The sequence below is a fragment of the Ammospiza nelsoni genome, chromosome 3 (assembly GCF_027579445.1).
Source record: "Ammospiza nelsoni isolate bAmmNel1 chromosome 3, bAmmNel1.pri, whole genome shotgun sequence".
Classification (NCBI taxonomy): domain Eukaryota; kingdom Metazoa; phylum Chordata; class Aves; order Passeriformes; family Passerellidae; genus Ammospiza; species Ammospiza nelsoni.
In genome coordinates this window covers 71,694,178-71,716,692 of record NC_080635.1, presented here as the reverse complement: position 1 = coordinate 71,716,692, position 22,515 = coordinate 71,694,178, and the positions used below count along the sequence as shown (strand labels likewise).

The following is a 22,515-nucleotide window of genomic DNA, read 5'->3' as shown; positions in this document are numbered from 1 at the left end:
CTCTGAATGACAGACTTCAGAATTTTCTGGTGCACTGGTGAAGAACTGATGTGAACAACTTGCTCCAGAAACCGTATTCTAAAAAAACTGCGATGCTGCAAAAGTTAGTTAACTTCTGTGGAAGTTTGGGTCTATTGTATTACTCCACAGATTAAACTGTGAGTGTAGGACTCACAGAACAGAGAAGTAAATTTATACAGCACTCCTGCAGGATGTCCTATATATGGACTAATTCAAGACTGAAAATATGGACCAATTGTTCTCCTCAAATAAATGTCTTTTAGGGGGAAAAAAAGGCAAAAAAAAAAAAAAAAAAGAAAAAGAAAAAAGGCAGAGAAGAGTAAATCTCTGGGGTATTGTCATGGTTATAAACTCTTTCCATTACTGTGCATTTCCTCATTATTTTTTCAATATCTGTCCTACAGTTGGTTTGCAAATTGACTACACATTTTTTAAAACAGGTATCTCCTGATAGCTTCAATGTTTTATCATACTAATGGTGTATCAAGCTCTTCTAACTTGCACACTGATTTTTCTGACTACTTCAAAGGCAGTGGAGGTTGTCACCTATTCATGTATCTGCAAACTGGGACCTCTAAAGCATCCATGATGAATTTTGGAAATTTGGTTACTGTATTTCTCTCAGCTACATTCTTTTTTATTTCTTGGGCAAAGCCATTAAGGGAATACTGTGTAGTTAATTATTTAGGACAGTAGTGAATTGGCTTTTAATCTAGTAGACCTCATTTTCCCATATTGTATTCTCTAGGCAACCCAGTGGGTTATATGTAAAAATATCAATCAGGCGTCCTTTTAATGTTCTTTTGTCAGAATTATTATTGCCATTATTTTAATGTCTGTAGAAGACTATTTTAATGATATAAGACTAAGTTTCTCCCTTTCAGCTATTTTAATAATAACTCTAGCAGCATTACTCCAGATTTATACAATCACTGGAAGAGCAGAACAAAACAGCTATGAGCAGTGGTGCTAATTAAGTCTTTTTCCCTATATATCTTTAAGCTACTTTTCCTTATTGCATCTCTCTCATCTTTTCGTTGGAGTACAAAATATTGGCTGTGTTTCCCATATTGCCTCCTATAGTGTTGCTAGTCCTGATTTAAGTCCATGATAGCTGGCCAAGTTTACAGTTTACAGTTTATTAGTTGGCTGCTTTACAGGTCATAAATCCATGCTGGTTGACTGGTGGGACAGTGCAATGAATACAACCAGCTTTGGCACTGGTTTGGCTCTCTTCTGAAATTGGCTACCAGTTCTTAAAAAAATGTAGAGGGACTTCACTACATTTGTCACTTCGATGTTTCTGTCAAATCTCACTGAACCTTGGCCAGCAGGTCTTTGGAAGCAGACAAATGGTGAGGCAGAGGCTTAGGCAGCAGAGCACCAGTAAGCCAGAGCTGCTTCAGAAAATCAGCCCAATTTCAGTAATGGAAGAAATAGGAAGAGAATTAAATTTGTCCTGGGCTCCCAGGTGTATTTTTAACTCCTATGTATATCTAGTGCACATATTTTGATTTTTTCCTTTTTTTTTCCCCCTCAGATAACCATATACCTCTCTTTGTCCAACAGGAAAGTGCAACTAGGTGCATCTGAACTCTGCTTTGGAAATGAAGTGTAGCAGTTAATTTGCAGCACTGCCAGCCTTTTCACAGCAGAATATAAAAGGACAACTACCTCAGACTAATGAAAGTGACAGTGGGGAGAGGAGCCTTTTAAACACTGCAAATTGGATAGGTGCATCACGAGTGTAATTTTAAGGGAATCTGACAAGGTCGTTTGCAAAGAACAATCTTCTTACTTGTCGAAAGGGTTTCAGACCTCCAAAACTTGGCACTCTTGAGTTTTCAGGGTACTTTTGAAGTTGGCAGGCTGCCTGTTTAATATAATTCTGGACTGTCATCTGAATTGTATCTTTCAGAGTTTCAGATTATCTCCTGTAGAAGTAAGTGGTGCACGCCAGGCTACCAAGGGTGGTGAACTTCAGTTCTTAAAAATTATATGACACCATCTTCACAAAAATTTTCTCAAGGGAAAATTGAACTGAAATAATGTTAAAAGATATTTGCATGCAAATATATGAATTTGTGACTTTTTTAGTGCTCCAAATTAAAGGTAAAATCCTTTTTAGATTCCTTTGAAATGAAGGAGTCACCAGGTAGCCCACAGTAAAATGCTTGTGGGGGAGTGATAGTGAGGGCTGTACTCCAGGACTCTGGAGGCTTTTTTGTCCTGAAAAGGTTTTCTCCATCCAGCCCTGCCTAAGGGAATGCTCACTGGATTGATATGGATTTATTAAAATCCTGATATGAACAGAAAGTTCTCATTAGTAGCAGGGTCACATGGAATTGGAGGAAGCTCTGGAAATCAGGATATGAAGTGCATATCATAAGTAAAATTAGAAGAAAACTGAAAAGAAAGGAGCCATAGCAATGTGAACTGGTCTAAATAATAGGCTTTTTGTCATTGGGAGAAACTTCTGACCTTTGTTGACTGTCCCCTGAAAAGATGAGGGGGAATGGCTTTAAACCACGTATCTAAATCTACTCTTTAAAGGAGGGTAAATTCAGATTGGATATTAGGAGAAAATCCTTCACACTGAGTGTGTCGAGACACTGCACAGGTTGCCCTGAGAAGATGTGGCTGCCCCATTCTTCAAGTGTTCAAGGCCAGGTTGGGTGGAGCGTGGAGCATCTTGGGACAGTGGAAGGTGTCCCTGCCCATGGCAGGGAGTTGGAATGGGATGATCTTTAAGGTCCCTTCCAAGCCAAACCATTTTATGAACCTATGAATCTATGATTTACAGTCAGCATCTTGAAGGCCAGAACCTGCTTATATCTTTCAAAGCTCAAAAAAAGGATGAAATACTGGAATAATAAATGCTTTCTTCAAATGAAAAATAAGTAAATATATAACATAGGAATAGAAGCATGGGGAAAAGCTTTGAAGTGATGCATTGACTGGAAAATACTCTTTAATACAACTTTTTCTTCTCTGCAGGGTGTCATAGCAGTGAATGCTGTCCAAGGCACTTTTTCTCTCAGTGCTTTGAGATGCACTCCCTTATTTTAGTTTTGGGATGGACTTCGTTCTACTTAACCCTAAAATTATTCTCTATGTTTTACAAAAGTTACTGGAAATTAGCTGATTGTGGAGAAAAAGAAAATATAAAAACAGGGGTCACAGGTTACTAGGACGGGCACTGGATGTGTATCTCCAGGATGAGTTGTTCATGGGCAGTCCTGTGCACAGCACTCTTACTCAAGGATGCTGCTTAAAGGTGTTTGTCCTAGGTTTACTGTCTTTGAAACTCATTTTTCCACTTCCCATGGAAGAGATGTAAGCAGGTTCTCACTATACTCATCTCTCACATGACTAACAGGATTGATGGAACAACTTGCCCAAGGAAGTTGCGAAGTCTCAATCCTTGCAGATGTTAAAAACTTGAATGGATATGGCCTTCAGCCACCTACTGCTCCAGTTTACTCTGGTCTGAACATGAGGATTGGCCCAGATATTCTCCAGAGGTGCTTTATGTCCACAGTGACTCAGTGAATTTTGGTCTGGAGTGACAATGTTCACAGAAAAAAGTTCAAATTTCCATGGTTAACCCTTGCTTTGGCTTCTCTCTTTAGGCTGACACAAAAAAATTGCTGTCGTGGCTTTGCAATGTAAATGTTCTACCCAGACGTGCTGAAATCACCAAAATCTCACCACATGCGTTATCACCATCTTTATTATTTGGGGATGGTTTCCAGTGTCCATAAAAATTTGTTGAATTTTAACTGGTGGCTAAAAGGTTGTGTATTCCACTTGTGCATCTCAGCTGTTCCACTTTACAATCAATCCATGCCTGACAGGTGCAGTAGGAGCTGGAGGAGGGAAGAGTGACACAGAGGTGTGCCCATCATTATTTGTGGAGAGAGTGGCTGGAAGAGAGTTCTCCCTATGTCCTTTTTCACAGACCAGCACAAACTACCATCCAGTAGTTAAATGTAGTCCTTTGTCAGCTGAAGGGAATTAGGTGATGGTGGAATGGGTGGATATAATGAAGAGTTATGAGTTTCAAGGCAAGAAATGTTCTTTCTTTTGGGTGGCATGAAGAGGAACATATAACAAAGCTGGGATGAATGTGAGTGAGGCAAAAATTGGGTTAAAGAGAAATTACTGGCTAAGATGATGTCCAGTTTGGTTCTGAAGTGACATCTTGGATGCAGTCATGTTAATTTAACAGTTATAACCTATATAAGAAAGTCTTCTATGGGAAACGATCCTGACCTGATAAAGAATTGGGGAAAAGCATCTCTGTTTCCTAAAAATTCACTTTGCTCAGATCCTCAGTTCTAAGATTTAGATCCTTTAGGATTTTGTGAAGAAAACAGATTTCTCTTTACATGTATTTCCAGCTCTTTGATCTGGGAAATCGGGTCAGCTATTATGCACTGATTAAGTGAAGTATGAATACTTGGAATAGCAAATTCCATAATTTTTCCTACAAGTTCTGTTCAAAAATATAATTTTAGGTAAGGTGAACCTCTGGCATAGATGGATTTCATCATTTTGTTAGAAGCAAAATATCTTTAGGAGGTTTTGTGTCTAAGGTCTCGCAGAGATTGAGGCAATTGACATTTAGTTTTGAGATTCCAAATCAAGATAATTCAGAAAATTCTTGTGAGCCATAAGGGAAAGCATTCTTAAGATACTGGCAAAATGTAATTGCTAATGGTCATACAGGTTAATATTATTGTACACATCCAATAATTACTAAAGGTCTTCTTATTGACTTTACTGTTTGAGAGAGAGTCTTCTTATTGACTTTACTGTTTGAGAGAGACCATTTTTATATTAGAAACATTTATAATTGTTTCCCTGTAATTGTCTGAGTTAAGTTACAATTGTGTCATATAATGACCTTTAAAAACGTGTCTAGAAAAGCCTACAGCTGTTCCCTCCTTGGGTTCTCTCTACCGAGTTATATTTAAGCCAGTGTCTCTGAAACCAGGCAGTAATAAAAGGGATATTATCCTTAGCAAATATCTTAATCATGGTAAATCTCTGTTGCCCTACAAATGACTGCATGGGGGATTAGAGTGGAGTAAGCCATTTGCTGAATATCACTGCCACCTTTCTGAGGCCATTTAAGCGTGTTTAATTTTTCAGGGTGAAACATGAAACCCACTAATACAAATGTTTGCATTTGGCCTGAATTATATCCAGACTGTAACAGTTAGAGCAGGCTTAGGACCAGATTGTGAGTGATCTGTAGGAGGCCAGTTCTGCTTGGGAGAGTGAGAGAGAAAAATACATTTTTGTTCCCAGTCCCAGCTCTCTTATGTCACTTACGCTGCCTCGCTTCTTTTCAATATTTATGTAAGGCTATCATGGGGTGAAGTACCAGTAAATATAGGGATGATGCTTAGCTCTGTATTTTTAAAATATCAATCCTTACTGTCATCCAGTGCCTGGGAGCGTGAGTGTGTCTGACTTGGGTTCATCCTGGCTAAAATGGAGGTGACAATGCTATGAAGTAGAAAATACTTTCAGGGACTTGTGTCCTCCCTTGCATCACTTCCTACCTGTTTGTTTATGCACATTTCTATCAGGTTGCCCAGAAACATGGAGACTCCCTGTTTTCCAGTGGTCAAGCTTAAGAGAATCTTCTGGGAGACTGGGAGACTGAAGTGCTACTGTGCATTTCATGCTTTCTTTTTTTCCTTTTAACAAAGCAGTGTCTTCTCTCTGTGCCTGCCCAGGCAACTGCAACCCTAGCCAGTGTGGACTCAGCCAGAGCCTTGCAACTGGCAGCTCCAGGAGGTGTTTCCTGGGGCAGAATTCAGTGACTGGGAGGTGATACCTGTTTTGGGTGGCACAACCCTCTTATTCTACACTGCAGCGTGCCAGGAACACATCACCCATGTGCCCCCCTTGCTCCCAAGGAATCTGCACTTGGATTCACCTCCCAGCCTGATTTCTTGAGCTTTCCATCAGGCAGCTTTCCCCATAAGCCCTGAACATGACTTCCAAGAGCAGCTATGAGGGTCAGAGCTGTGAGTGTGAGAGGCAGTGTTTTGTTGTTCATAGGATCATGGAATCACAGAACAGTTTGGGTTGGAAAGCACTTGAAAGACTATCTCATTCCAACTCACTCGCTATCATCAGAGACACCTTCCACTATCCCAGGTTGCTCACAGCCCTATCTAGCCTGGCCTTGAACACTTCCAGGGATAGGGCAGGCACAGCTTCTCAGTTCCAGTCCCTCACAACCCTCAGAGTAAATAATTTATTTCTAACATCCAACATAAACCTGCCTTCTTCCAGCTTAAGGCCATTCCCCCTTGTCCTTTCACTACTTTGTCCTTGTGAAAAGTCCTTCTCCAGCTTCCTTGTAGCCCCTTTAGGAACTGGAGCAAGTTGTTGTTCATTGTCTCATGACTGCTGGACAGATCTTCAACAAAGGTGTGAATGTCTGTCCATCCCAGAGTTTACTGTGCTCAATGAAATATTCTGTTTTTAAATCCCAAGCAAGTTTCCAAATGTCAAGCCCTGGCTTTGAATGGTCAGTAGAATTTAATAAATATTCTAATGACCTTAAATGAGACCACAGGATGTGTGGTTAAGCAGTTATACTTGTTAATTGGGAGATGTAGCTAGTAATAACCAAATTGAAAGAGGAAATTGAGTTAGTGCCTGTAAGAAATGAGACATTCACAGTGGACCCTCTCATTAGAGACTTAAAAATTATTATTTTTCTAAACTTAATCACCTATTTCATTTTTCACCCACTTCAGCCAGACACAAGTTTTCTTTTCTGTGACAGTGGTTTAACATAAATTATGTATAACTTGTCTTATTGGAGAGTTTGTGTCTTTGTGCTTTTAGCTTGAATCCATGTTTTTTCCCTAAGGAACAAATAAATTCTGTTAAATGGATAAAGTTTTATTATACTCTGTTAAGTTTTCTACTGTATAGGAAGGTTAAAGCTTTTATTTCATTTCCCTCACAGAAGAAACAAAGTTCCTGTGGGAGACAATCATAGGTGAAGATGAAAACCCCTTGGTGTGTTCAGTATATCTTTCAGATGCTTTCATGGTAATTTTGGATGAAATACCTACATAGATAAAATGGACGTAGAATAATAGAACTATTTGGATTAGAAAAGCCCTCTAAAATCATCAAGTCCAACAATTAACCTGACACTATCAAGTCCACCATTAATTCTTCACAGGTGTATGAGGTTTCTGTCTCTTTACTTACTCTGAAGGTGCAAACTTCAATTTCTGATTCCAGCCCCTGTTTCATACACTCAGTCGTTGTGGGTTTTTCCCTGTAGCTGCTGCTGAGGGATGTCTGCTCTTTGCATAGACTCTCCCATGAAAGAGTGAGGCCTTAATTGTGTCTTCATCTAGGGAGGTGGATCAGAAAGTGTTTTCACATTCACTAAATATTTTAGAGGTTTGAAAGTTTCTCTGTGGCAGGATAAAACAAGAAATGTTCAGAGATTTTTGTAAAAAGGCTGCAGAGTGTGAAGGAAAATGATGTACTGGAATAGGGTCCAAGGTTAAGCTTCTCAGCTGGACTGAAGGTTCAGAACAGGGTTTTCACATTCCAGTTGATGCCCTCATCACCAGGTGATTGGCTATTTTGAGGAGGCTTTTTTTTTGACTTCAAGTAGGAATTTTCAAGCTGAGCATGAAAAGTCATTTTGTTCTCAGATGTTTCTTTTAAATCAGTATGCCTCTGTTTTGGTATAATACATGTTTTCTCCACACAGCTTCTTCTGAAAAAATCTAATGTAAGGTAGAAATTAGCCCTTCTTTAAACATGTATTTAACCAGATGACCTCCTGAAAAGTTCTCCAACCTAAATTCTATGATTCAGCTTGGAAAGATCAAATAATAAGCAAAAATGATTCTTGAACCTAGTTATAATACAGTAAAAAATAGTGCATGGTCTAAAGACTTAAATATTAACTTATAAACAAATTATTAGCCAGTGTTCTCAGTTGCTGAGTAGTTTTATGCATATGAACTTTGCATAAGTTCTCATATATATTTTTTTAAAAAAAATATATTTACATAGATCTCTCTCTCTCTCTCTCTCTATATATATATATGCGTGTGTGTGTGTGATATTAGACACAGAGAACCATGTAAAGGAAGGAAAAAATCATGCCAGTAAGGGACACAGGGCCAGGGGCAGCCCCAGGCACTGGATGATGCTCATGTGCTCTATGGCCCCGCTTTGACCTAGTACAAGTGGAAGCATTCAAGGGGAAATGACTGATCATGCCTGGGATTTTACCATGGGCACAAACCCTTCCCATTTAGCAATGTGGATGCTGTTGTGGCTACATTTCAAATGGTAAGTAACACAAGGAAGTGGAAGGTCACTGTACAGAGGCTGGGGAAGTTGAGGTTGTATTTCTGTGTCCTGAATTGCCTGGGGTGTCCATAGACAAGTCTCTTCAGTTATTTTAGTCTCTTTATGCCACTTGCATTGTCTTAGCCTCTTTCTTTCAGATGTGTGTCTTGCTTTAAAAACTCAGCTTTTCAAACCAGTTTTTGTTTTCTGTGGTATATTGGGAGGCACACATGGGAAGGGCCTGTTCTAGGTTGGGACCTCTAGAGGTTCTCATAATCCAAATAATAAAGACAAAGGAATGACATGTGATTTCTTAGGAAATGACCATCCAGTGTCCTTGAGAGATGTAAACTGAGTGATTGTTCTGTGTGTACCACCTTTACAAGAACAAGAGTGCCCATTTCAAGAAGGATTTGTGGACAAGCTTCTGCATATCTGTGTTCGCAACAGGCAGGAGCAGCTTCCACAACAATTAAATTTAGTATAGCTTCTATTGAATCTGCCACGGAAGAACTGCTGTGAAAAAAAAGCCATGGAGCATGATTATGTTTGCATTTGAGCTGCTGTGATATAGAATAAATGCCTGGCACATAAAGAGCTGCTTCATGGATGAGATTGGTTCCTAAAGATGGGCTTTTACCTTCCCTTGCCATATTACCATGTAGAAAACACTCAAATGCCATGCCTCTTCACTTATCTGTCTGCAAAACAAAAATGTAGGCTATTTAACAGAACTGACCTATGCTGGGTTAAAATACATTTTTGAATGTGTTGATAATGCCACAGAGGGAATATGTAATGGGAGAGATCAGTGCTCCTGTAGCAAGTGCAGTGCTAAGGCTGGGGTTGTGCTGAGGCTGTGCTGGGAGCTGAGGTGTACCCCTGAGCCCACCCTGGATCAGCTGAGTAATGAAGTGTTTGTTTGCTTCCAGATGAATACAAGAGTAAAGTAGCCTGTGAAGATGACAAGCTGAGGCTGAGCTGTAAGAAGAGCATGGTGATAGCCATTTACTCTGCTATCTTTGGGAGGACACAAGGAGGCAGCCTGGAGTGCCCATACCAAAACCTAGGAATGCCCATGATTGGTAAGCAGGGGAATGGCTTGATGACACACTGATGTGGGCAGGGTGATTTCATTTACTGTCATCACAGCAGAGCTGGCACAGACCCTGGTCAGAAAAGGGAGAGGCAACTTGGCAGGGTGATGCTCCTGATGTGTGGTACCTTGTCAACCAGCAGTGAGCTTCATCATGAGCACCAAACTGAGGTGCAGCTATTTGTCCTAGCTGAGTTCCACAGCCAGGCCACAGGCTTTTCACAGATTCATCTGATTGTATGATTGAAGGTGCTTGAATTTCTTATCAATTTTCTGTCTTCGTGGTGGTTCATCCACTGAGCCTCTGCCTGTAATTTGGAGGGACATATTATCTGGGGATGTCATGTACCATCTGCAGCCACTGAAGCCTTGACATTGCATTTAAACTTTTACTGAAGTTTAAATTAAATTAAAAAAGCAAATTGTAAAGTCTCATCATGTTATGGTTGGCTTACAGTACCTTCAAGTACCTTCTTTACTCTCAGGCTATCAGAGTCTCATACAGTCATGAGTTAAAGATAAATAATTGAAAAACGTTCACTGGAACTTGAGCTGATGTGAAATGACTGAATATTTTAGGCTGTGGTAGAGAAAGCAACAGTCACAGTACAAAATCCTGTGCTCAGCATTTGTCATAATTCTTCTCTGCAGAGCTGAGAAGGAATTAACAGGTTTCCCAAAGGAATTGCCTCCAGAGAGGGAAAGGCTGCAGAGGAGACCGCACAGGGAACCTTGATCTTCTGCTATTGCCTGTGCTGGGATCTGTTCTGCTGTATCTGAGGGTCTTTGGCTTCACAGCTGCTGATCCTGTGCCCTTAAGGAGTTAAATGCTATTCAAATGGAAGCATGTCAAGTGAGCAATATGATATTCAGATGATGGGTGTCAGTAGAAACCCACAGGTGGAATAAGACCAGTCAGGCTATTTGTGCAGCGTGGTGAGTGTCTTGCTTGTGTGGCTGTGCAAATCTGAGCACTTGTAGCACAGCTGAGTTGTGCAGGGTGTCCTGAGGTGACCAGTGTTCCTAGATGTGCTCCTGTAGTTCTCCAGTTGCCAGAAGCTAAAACAGATGTGTGTGGCAGGTTAGCCTGGGCCTTTTTGGTGTGTGTTTGGGATGGGCTGTCTGAGCACTGGGTGCTGTGGGGATTGGGCTGCTGGGTGAGAACTTGCCAAGTCAGTGAAACAGGATGGGTTTCTGGAGCAGACCTGAGCACCCCACTCTGTTGTCCTTGCTGAGAGGGCAGGAACAGCACTTGCCAGTGACAGGGCACCAGCACAGGAATCCACTCTTCAATGTCAGCATGAAACAAAATTCTATGTGAAGCCACAAAGAGTAAAGTTTTATTCTTCTTTTTCCAGCTGCAAAATCATGAAACTGATACTGGCTGAGAGCAGGGTATGTGGGACCTGAAAATGGGACAGCAGGCACAAACAGGGAGAACAAGCAGTGGGGTCTGATAGCAGGGCTGCATGTGCCATAGGATCTCCAGCACCTGTATGCCCTGCTGTTTTCAAACTGGCCTTGTGAGCTCTACAAATTGGGATGTTTGCCCAAGGAAATGAGGAGTCAGATCCTAGAGGGCAGCACTCAGTCTGCTGCTGGGATGAGGCAGGGCCTTCCTCAAGAGTCAGCTCCCAAATGAAATTACTTACATGAGCAGGCCATGTAATGCCAAGTCAGGGGTGGGAATGCTGAGGAAACTTTACACTAAAAAACCAGTTCAAGGTTTTAAGCTGTGAACAGATGCTAAAAATTACAAAGTTGTTGGACAGGAGCAAATATCCACATGTTTGGAATTGCTGTGGTCTCAAGTATCTTAAGTCAGTCTGGTGCTCCTGGGGTGCTGTGGGAGTTGGTATGTCCAATCCATAAGAGCAAAGGGAGGGTGGGAAGGGTGTCTGGAATGTCTGCTGGCTGCATGCCCTGCAGGGCTGGGGAGCAGTGACTTCCCCGGGCCTTCCCTGCCATTTGGGCTCTGCGTGCATGGGGTGAAAGACAGACTATGGCTGTTGATGTTTCCTTGAATGATGAAATCCTGAGTGAATTGTGGGGGCAGAGTGAGCTTAACTAAAAGAAAGTTGAGGGTGAGCAGATGGTCATTGACAATTCACCATGCTCCAGCCCTTAAATCCCAGTCATGTTTGGGAGTGGTTGTTTAGGTTTCCTCAGCTACAGCTCAGGGATCTCCTTGGCATGAGGCAGCCTCTGATTATCACAGCCTTCCCTTCGTCTGCCTGTGTGACCTGACCCAGTGGGGCAGAGCTCCAGTGCGGCAGGAATGGGAAGGTGAGCTCTGGCTGTAGTTTGCACTTCTCTTGGCCCCACAGGAGAAACTGGTGTAGGATCCTCCTCCAACTCAAATCAGCAAAAAGCACATTCAGACTGTGCTTCCCCATGGCACACTGCAAACCTCCCATTGCTGTCTCCAGGGACAGGAGCAGGTTGTGCTCCCAGCTGCCATGAGTGATTGTGGGAGCACCACTCAGGGTCCCCCAGCCTGCTTCAGAACTGCTCTTCTCACGGGCCTGCCTAGCCCAGCAGGCAGCTCTGTTCCTTCAGGAGCAGGTGGAAACATCACAATTTATAAATCAAAGTTTCTGCTAGCTGGAGAACATTTGCCTGCACGTTTCCACAGCCCTGCAGTGTGGGGAGGGCTGCTCCATGGCAGCCTTTGATCCCAGACATTCCCAACAAGCTGATCTTACAAACATGACTGTGTGAATCAGACTTTGCAGCAACATCCAGTTCCTGTTAGGCAGGGCCCAGCTATGTTCTGTACCTGGGAGATTTATTTTTTTTTAATTTCATTGGTAAGATGATTTTTGTCAAGTTTCAGCCTTGGCAAAGGGCATTTTGCTGGAAGTAGGACCTGCACAAGTTTGCAGTGTTTATTTTTATCCATGCAGCCTGAGCTACTTGATGAGTGAAGAAGTCATGCTTGCCCCAAAAGCAGTGAACATTATCTGTTCTTCCTCTCCTAATGAAAAACTGTTCAGAAAATTTTGTTCCATTTTTTTTTCTTTGGACAAAATGCACATTTGGATTGAATTTAGAAATATACAGCTTCTACAGGTGAAGGTTTTTAAGAACTGAGGTCTAAGATGGTCAGGAGAGGTGGCCTAATAGGGCATTGCATATGTAAGGTAAACCAATTCAATTTGTGTTGCTTCTGCCTTGAAAAACAAGACCTTGTACTCCTGTGGAAGTGTTGAGGAGAAAAAGTCTACTACCTGAATTTCCTGGATTCTACATTAAGTGCTCAGCTGGTCTCTTATCCTGGTGTTGCAGTCATTTTAACCCAGCTATTGCTGTGCTGCTTTTTGGGTGATGAAAGATCCCCAAGCCACCCTTCACATGCCATGCCATGCCAGACACATGCTTTCTCTTTGTGTAATGTCCATGTGAATGTGCTTAGCATCTGTGAAGAGAAAGTTGTGGTGGAGAACTCCATCCTATTGCTGTCATGTTAAAGTGAAAATCTGTCAGGATCCTCTTTTAACTGGAAGCATGCTGAAACTTGTGTCTCTGACCGTAATGGGAAACCCCTGCAAACAGCTGGAGCCCTCCTTGAATGCCTTGGGAACTCTGAAAAGCTCTTAAAAGAATTTGACCTTATTTGTAACTCTCTTAATAAAGCCTCCACTTTGCTGCCAGCATGTGCAGTGAGCACACACAGAGCATGGAGAGGTCTCTGGGGAAAGGGCTATTTACAAGCAATGAACCATTAATATCCCTCAGCCAAGTGAGCCCTTTGCCCCCTTTTCCTGCTGTTTACAGCTGCCTCTGCCTGCATCTCCAAGTGGCTTGTTTATTCTGAGAGAAGTAATGTAAAAAATGGTCTTTTTCTACATGTGTCTGAGTGCAAGGTAGTGATCTAATTAGGAGGCTGAGGAGGAAGATCTTGGATGTAAAATGATTACCCTTTTTGTTGCTTAGTGCAGCAATATCTGTGCTCATGTTCAGGACACCTGGCTCATTCACATTATTCATTTTTACAGTGTCTCTCCCCCTGAACCACAGGGAGCGAGATGGACACGTTCAGCTGACTTCTGACACAGGATCCTTCTCAAGGACCCTGTCTTTCTCCATCACACAGAGCCCAAAGCAATTTATAAAATTTATACAAAAAGGCCAAAGCAATTTAAGGGCTCATCCTGGGTAGAAGGAATCTGGGCTTGGTGTTGGAGTCGCAGCAAGATCGTGGGAACCCTGGCTCCTCAGCCTTGCTCTGAATCCTGGGGTGTGGATTAATCTGAGACTGCTGAGACTGAAATGTCCTTGTCACTTAACATACAAGTTGTCTCCTGTGCTCCTGTAAAGGGGAAAAATGAATGTGTTTACAAGTCCCTGAGGAAGCTCAGATGGTCAGTGGCACTCTCTGGCTCATGGGATCTGATAATGGAAGAGCACAGGAAGGAGTTCAGCAAATAAGCCCATGATTTAGGTGCTCATTCCCTGGCATTTTTCATTCAAATGCAGTGACAGAAGGTGATCCAACCCAGTTTGTTTTGATTTCCCTCTCTTAATGGAGATGTATATAAGACTTGAAGCAGAGTCCTCATATAAATATTTATTACATCATATAAATAATGGACCCTTCTAGTTTGTTTATCTGTGACCAGATCTAGCATGTGAATGAATATGAATTACATGCAGTAAAAAATCCATTCTATTCCAGGGTACATGTTCCTGCCAGCAGAAGAGCTGGCTTTAAGAGACTGCTGTCCCTCCAGCTGTGCATTTCTGGCTCTCTTCTGCTTTACCATCTATGACCATTTTCCATCCTGTTTCCATCAGGACAAGGTTGTGGCTGTGCTCTAATCTTAGTCTTAAGTCAAATGCTTAAAAATAAAAGTGTTGAGCTGGACAATGAGGAGTAGTAACTTCTGGCACTGCTGGGGGAAGCAGAGGATGGCTGGGACTGCATGAAGGGATGGGATATCCACAGAAATCTGTGCTGGCCAGACAATGCCATGTAGCACAGCTGACCTTCAGCAGATCCAAGTGGCTGAAAGACTCTCATGCTTCATCCTGTTTTCCCTGTCTGGCCTTTAAAGCAGCTGCAGTGCTGGGTCAGTGGGATGAGCAGCAGCTGGGGGGCTCAGACCCTGCCATTCCTCTCTACAGAACACACCAGGCTCCCAAAGCACCCCTGCTGTAGGTGTGACTCTGTGTATGCTTCATTTACATTCAGGGCAGAAACTACTTTATTATGTGTATAGCTCATGATTAAGAACATGTTTTTAGAGGCCAATCTGTTTGTATGTAATAAAACCCATAAGTATCCAAATCTGAAGGCTAAATAAATATCAGTTGCTGTTTAATTCACATATCATACCTTGTTAAATTTAAATTGAAATGCAGTTCCCATTTAGAATGCTGAGTTAAAGTGGGACAAAGCCTGCTTTCAGAAGGTTGTTCTTCAATTTTAGATACTTTATGTGTTTCACTTTTTGTTTCAAAACAGCAGGAGGTAATTAAAATCATTTTAGAGCTGTTTCTAGAAGACTCCAACTATTGTTGGATTCCATAGAGCCATAAAAATGATTTATATGAAATTGTTTTTATATCCACACAATAGTTATTTAAAAAAAATAATTAAAAAGTACATTCAAATGTGAGTCTGGACAAGATCTTTCTCTAAACCAAGGTTCAAGTTGGTTTTGAAATGCTGTTTACAGTGCAGTATGATCCCATAGAGTGTTTGTAATTAAAAATTGTGAAACTAGTAATTTAAATAGCACTAGCAGGCTCTGTGATGGTATTTGAAGAAGTTAAGTATTTGTATCAGTAATATCAACTTCTTTAGTGGCTGATATCATAAAAGTAGCTTATTGCCCAACTATTAGTTAAAAGCAGCCCCAAAATACAATCCTAACAATAAGAGGGCAAAGTTCAAGAGATTTAAATGTGTAACATCTCAGTTGGTTTCCATGGAATTGCTTTGAATGAAAACCAGTGTAACTTGTTCAAAACTGATAAAGTTCCTCTTAAACTAATTCAGATGTCACTCAAGAATATTGCAAAATTGCCACAGTGAGAGCCTGAGAAACAAAGGTAATGTGAAACCTGGGAGTTTGCAGGCATGCCATGCTTTATTTTAGGGACCAAGGGCAAGAAGTGACTTGCAGGCTGTGTCAGCTGGGTAATCTCTTCAGAAAATGGGCCAGTCCTGCAGCTTGTGAAGTTCAGACCTTGCTTCAGACTAGGTCTAGGCACTTGTTCAATATCCCCATGTTCAGTAAAAGACTTTTTTTGGGTTGTAATGAATAGGAAGGAGAAATGAACTCAAGGACTTCACAGAGAGTAGATACATTGAAAACACTATCCCTTTATTCTGGTATCTTCTGAGCGATGCTGAAGCTGTTACCTTCTTTGCTTCTTTTCTTGAATGTCTTACAGCCCATGATCCACTCTGCTGCAAATTAAATGATAATATTTAACTGTTTAACTGATTTGCCACAGCAAATCTTTTTTGTTCTCTAAGACTTCTTGGAGCCATGTTTGAAACTGTCCTTGGATTCTCACTTCAGCTCCCAAAACCAAGAAATGTTATTAATTTGATCAACTTTTCAAACTGAATCAGTCCCTGCAAAACTGGAGGCTCGTATATTTTATGTGAATTCTGGTTCCAGATCCACGGGTGATAAGATGATTTAAGTTCAAATTAATAAACCAAGTGTTTCTAAATGTAACTATAGGATCTGTAATTAAATCTGTACTCAATCCTTCAGCTGCAGTCTCTAAATGTGATTGGTTTCTTTTGAGATAATTTTCTCTTTTCTGACCTACTGCAGGCAGAAGTTTCCAAAGTTTTATGAACTGTATAGTGCAAATTTTTCTCTCTGTTTGTGTGAAACATGCTTTTTTAATGTAAAGCTGGCCTTCTCTGCATATTCTTCTAATGTTTGGATATAGATTTCCTTTGTAGCCAGTTCAGTGACATCGTGCAAGACATATGTTCTATATACTGTATCAATGTGAAATTCTCTGCTGCTATTTGTAATATGATGATGACCATTTATCATTCTACAAATACCAGCAGGGAACTTCACCTTTTAATTGTTTTGGATTCCTGCTCCTGAACTTCTTCTGTGTATGTAAATATACTTCTGCTTCTGTACCTTTTTTGTTTAAGGGCAGTTTTTGGTTTCTATTGGCTGAACTTCACATTGGTTGGTCTTAAGGATACTTAAATATTTGTAGTTTGGTTTTCTCCCTCTTGTCATGTGGATCTAGACCCAACTCACTTCTTTTGTTCTCTATCAAGACTTGTGTGCCATGGCAGGGAAGAGAAATCCGGTGTATTTCAGTTGCTCCCAACTGAAACTGTGTGACAACTTTACACTGATAAAGAAATTATTTCCCCAGGCTGCTAAATGGGAGAGAAAGTGGACAAAATCCATCTTTATTAACAGTCTTCTGCACTGGCTTTTAAAGAGAGCATAAAACTTAATGGGTATGGGCTTAGTTGAGAATGCCTGGGGTTTGATGTACTGCACAGAGTGCAGACTGACTCATTGGTATTCCGTGAAGACATCCTTCACAGGCTGCTGGATGGCTAATTTTGGCTGAAGCTGAGGCTTAGGCACCTCTATCAGCTGCCCCTGTGTGAAGGAGCTGATGTTTTTATCAACCAGAGCTAATGGAACATCTTTAAAATGGATGAGAAAGTGCCCAAAACCAGGAGAGCTTCCTTCCCTCCTGCTTATGAAGGAGGTTCTTTTTCAGATTGAAGCAGTCACTCCTAGGGAAAACATGAAGGATTTTAAACAGTTGCCTCACCTTAAAGATTGGAGTTACTTCCTGCTTGTGTCCTTCCTGCCATTCCATGGAAATTTGCTTTCTCTTTTGGCAGACAAGTGGATAACCAGAGCAGTGATTCAGACATCTGTCAGCTTTCTTTGTAGGAACGAAATTTCTCTCCTCTTCGTTAACTGACTCCTTCCATCTTTCATTCTGTCCTCTCGCATTCATAGCTCCCAGCAAGTAACCTTTCCTCTTTTGTTCTCAAGCAGGAAATCAGGCTGGCTGTTTTGGGGAAAAATCCTGTCCTCTGCTTGGGAGGAGTGTCCTCCTCAAGATGTCAGTTGTTTGTAAATTACATCCCTTACGGGAAAATTTATCTTAAGTTGATCCTTTCACCTGCTTCTCAAAAGACAGCAAGGAAAGCTAAGGTTCTGCTGATTATTTAATTTCAAGATTTGCGTCTGCTCCTGATGCCTTTACACTGAGCCAAAGCATCCCACAGAATTTGTCTCTTGATCAGCTATGACCAGTCCTGTTCCAGTTCCTAAACATTTACTTCATGTGTACTGCTGGAAACAGTATTTTAAGGCAGTGATCCCCTTTCTGAAGTCTTTAATTGTGGCCAACCATTTGGTCCTTTTGACACCTCAAGGTCTTACATTTTCTTGGCTGAAAAAAGTAATACGAGTGCCCCATTTTTCTTGAAAGTACACAGACTCAAGAGTCTGACTCATCCACTTATGAATGGGTGGAGTTTTTTCTCAGGCTCCAGTTTTCTTTCTTTTTAAAGTGTGTGCATGTTAATATTGGGTTTAGCTCCATGTCCTGCTGCCTCTCCAGATCCATGGACAGCCTGTGGAAAACTCCTGCCTGGTAACTTCACAGCATGCTAACAGATTCACCTGACCAGCTGTGTGTGGTCCTGCTTGCTCTGGACAGCCTGTCTCATTTGTGCGGGAACCCACCTTTGCAGGTTCAGCAGGGCTGTGCCAGGTGAGTCTGATCATGAACAGATAAACAGATGTTCTTGAACATCTGCAATATGCCCAACTTCACTGTGGGATTAGTCACCCTTCTCAAAACTCAGGGTTTAAATCTGTTTGTGAATCCATCTGTTGCTGCCTTGGAAGAGGCTCCAATCTCCAATAGAGCATTTAAGAGTTACCAAAATGCAAAAATTAAAGAGTTTGGAAACATTCTTTCAAACCCAGATAGGTTTTGCAATCAAAAGCAGCAAAGCATGGCTCAGATTTCAGATTTGGATGTATCACCCTTACTGGAGAAAAACAAGTAACACTGAGTAACCAAAATTAAGGATATGATTAATAGGCATTGGCTCCAGTTTACTTTATTTTATTTTTTTACTAGGAAGAGGTAATAAAGAAGTATTCATGCTGGGAAGCAGCCTTAGACTGACTAAAATCCATTCATTGTGGTGAGCTTGATGATATGGACATTACATCACTGAGACTAATTCCAGTTTTAAAGCCAACATGGTCTGCAAGCTGCAGCTGGTAAAATCCTCCATCATCTCTGTTGCTCTGGTTTAGGTTTTTACCCTGACAGAGGCTGGGTTGATGGAGTAAGTAAGGTGAATTACTGGTGAGGTGAATTACCCACTGAGGACTTAGACTGATGGTTGTGAAATCCAACTGGCCAGTGGTCTGCATTTGTGAAGTGATCCTGGGAAAGGGAATTCACTTTGCACCAGGAGCAAGGCTGGAGGGATGTGCAACTTCTAGAAATTGGGGCCAGAGGTAAAGAGAATAAAGTGAGCTGATCCCACTCCCCCACTGCCCCAGTTTTAGCTGAAAATGCCATATTTGAAAAGCACAGATGATACTTTTAAACGCTTTCACATGTGAAAGTTTCACCATAGCCAGGATTCATATGTGCTCTCTGGCAGTGTACTCAAGCAATCCAAGACTAATGAAAGCCAAGGGTAACTCTGGCCCAACCTCTCCTAGAGGGCTCTCTATCATCTATGAGGTCTTAAAGCAGTTTTTATTGCTGTGTCATGGGATTTGAGCTTTGTTGGCTTTAAGAGGTTCTCGGCAGGGGCCTGGCTCTGCTAAGCAGTGCTTACCTCAGACTTAGTGATACAGTGTTGGCGTTTGAGTGTCCTTCCTATTCTCTGACACATGGAGTAACTTGTTTGTTACTGGTGCCAGGGTGGTATCTCATAAAACATTTGGAATTTGCATTTAGCAAGCAAACAAGCAGCAGAAGAAAGGAGATTGTGGAATATAAAATCATTAAGGTTGGAAAAGACCTTAAGATCGTCTAATCCAACTGTAATGCTGCCCTGAATGAGCATGACATCTGGTACAATAAGTGCCATGTCTAGTCTCCCACTTCTGAAGACCTGGAAAAAATGAATTTGGCCAGCTGAAGGGGACCACAGCCCAACTCTGCTGCACCGCATTGCTGGGCTTGGCTTCCCTGCATCTTTTTGGCAGGATAAATGCATGATTTATGGATAAAACCCCTCTGTTTTCTTGCCTGTCTGAGCTCTGAGGATGGGCACCTGGAGGTGAAGATTTCTGACCTGGAATCACCTTCTGAAGAGGTACTAATATAATTGGAGCTTTCGCTTCAATGATCTCCCCAAGGATTTATCTACATTTGGAAGTTAAATTACCTATGTGCACTTCATAACATCCAACAGGAGTGAATTCACTGTTTTTATAAGCCCAAGACACAGGGCTAAAAGAAAATACCATGTTGTCCCTTCTAGAGCTCCAAATGCCATGGTGGTGACTGTGATTTATGAAGGTGCTGTAGTCTCATCTATCATTCAGCTGCCTCTCAGATGTACTATTGACATCTTCAGTGCCCATTAGTAAGGGAATAAAGATGCTTGAATACGGCATTTTGGCAAGCAGCTAAATGAACTCCTTGTCAGAAACCCTTTGAAGTGTGTATGGAAAATGGTCCCATTTGGAGGTTGTGATTGCTGCTCTTACATTTTCCAGTTCAATGTGTTATGTGGAGGATGAACATGCTGACAGACCAAGAAATTCAAGATGGGAGACAAAGCTAATTTCAGTGTTGGTGTAGTCCTCCCTCAAAACACTGCAAGCTGCTTGCCCTGGCCCTTACGGGAATGTACCAGGCACTTTTGCTTAGAAATTGTGTGGAGGCAAAACCAGGGAAAATTCCCTGTTGTGAGCAAAAGGAAGTCTTTGAAGTGAACACTTGGTCAGAATTTGTGCCTAGACCACATTTCTGTTTTTTCAGGGCTAGAAAAATATGACTGTTTCCATGAGAATGGCTCAGGTCTTTCCATGGGGAAAATGGGAAAAGTATTTGGATTTCCCATGTGGGAGACTGTTGCTCCAGTAGAGTTTAGCTGGATCTTGTAACATGGATACCTCAGATGACTTTCTGCCACTTCTGCATTCACCAGATTCTGGTGTTCATTGGGTCTGGAGGTGAGGGAAAACAGTAAGAGTTTCCTAAATTGTGTCTGTTTGCAGCAAGAGCCAAGGAAATGGAGCACTACAAGAAACTTCCACTGTGCTATATTGAAGTCACACTGGCAGCTACTTAAAAAAGCAGTCAGAGATTGCTGGAAATCTTCAGTAATGACCTGGGACATGGTTTGTAGGTGGTACCAAATTGGGGACGACTTGTTACAGCTTAACTAGAACACTGAAGTGTCTGGTTTGGGGTTCTCCAGGTAAGGAGAGATGTTGGAAAACAGGAGCAAGTCCAGTGGAACTCCACCAAGCTGGTCGGGGCTTGGAGCATACAGCATATGGGGGAATACTGAGGGATACAGGGTTGTTCAGTTTTCAGATGAGAAAGCTCTGGGTGGGATATTATTTCTGGTTTTTACTAAGGAATAGATGGTTCTACAAAGGTTCTTTTTGGGAACACACAGAAGGAAACAGCAGATGAACACCAAAAGCAATGAACATGAGTTGCACCAATAGAAACCTGATTATGCACAATGAAAAAATTCTTCACCTGGAGAGGGGCTTAGCCCTGGATCGAGTGTCCAAGGAGTTTGGGAAATATTTCTCTGTGGAGATTTTCAAAACTTGCCTGGGTGAATTCCTGAGCAACCTGATGTAACATCAAAGCTGGCTGTTCTTTGGGCAGGAGGTTGGAGTGGATAGGATCCAGATATTGCTTTCAGCTAAATTATGGGATGGTTTATGTGCTGCAGTCCCAGCAGGTGACGTTTTCCCCAAATATATTTTTTCATGCTAAGGTTTGCAAAAAGTCCATGTAAAAGAGGCTTTTACAATCTTGATGCCCTATTTTCTATGTGAGGGGCTTTCCTCTTCAGCTGTAATTGAAGCATAGAGAGCTCCTTCTACTCTTCTGCTCATTGTGGCTGGTGCAGGTTGAGCTGGAGCAGCCTGGCCATTGGAGAGTTGAGGACTTCACTAAGGGTGTTTGTGAGTATGGTGGCCTGGTCTGTGCCCAAAGAACTTGGGTGTCTGGGGTTACATGTGTACAGGTAATTGAGTAGTATCAGTGGCACAGGTACTGGAAATAGAGCTGTACTGTGAAACTGCAGCGTGGTCCTTGACTTGTTGTCTTGGCTGAGATAACTCTCCCAGGCAGTCCAGAAGCTCATAGAATTCTGGAATGGTTTGAGTTGGAAGGGTTCTTAAAGATCATCTTGTTCCAGTCCCCCTACCATGGGCAGGAGCACCTGCCACTAGACCAGGTTGCTCAAAGCCCCAAAAATACAGTGGGGGCCTTCTGCAAGTTGGCTATTAGGACTAACCCTGTTATATCTCAGGCTGTATTACCTGTTTGGAGTAATGCTAACTGGCAAAATAATTCTAAGGTGTAGGGTATCACTTAAACAAAGGGGGTAAAGGTGTCCATAAATTAGCCCTCTTTGGTTTCTTGATACAGATGCTGCTGGTAATGTCAGTTTGGGTGGAGATCATGGCCTGTTCAGAACTGCTTGGGAGGAAGGAGGCCATCCATACCAGGACATGACTAGTGAAGGCTAAAAAAGCTGTCAATGTTAGTGTGAGAGTGTATGACAAATAAAACTCCTAGAAGCATTTTCAGTCTGATGAATCTACAGTTTTGGCACCTGAAGAATCAGTTTGATCTGTTAAGGTGGAGAGCAGAGTCTGTAGTTTACTGCACACATATTCCTAAATGAGGAAGGTCCCAAAGGCTGCCCATCTCTGGGGATGCTGGATGCAAAAGCCTTGTTGTGCCTCTCACAGGACCAGCAATGTATAATTCCCCATGGATACAGTATGCTCCTGTGCCAGAGGGCAAGACCCCTAAGCAGACAGCTGTGGGATGTTCTC

At 41.9% G+C, this 22,515-nt stretch overlaps 1 protein-coding gene across 1 annotated transcript in view; it reads left to right on the top strand.

Annotated features, from left to right (window-relative positions):
• EVA1A (eva-1 homolog A, regulator of programmed cell death) overlaps nucleotides 1-22,515 on the top strand; it is a 201,476-nt gene that overhangs the window by 74,652 nt on the left and 104,309 nt on the right. Inside the window, exon 4 of the mRNA XM_059468826.1 lies at nucleotides 9,312-9,464. Within this exon, the coding sequence (XP_059324809.1) occupies nucleotides 9,312-9,464 (153 nt within the window). The remainder of the gene's footprint in view (nucleotides 1-9,311; nucleotides 9,465-22,515) is intronic.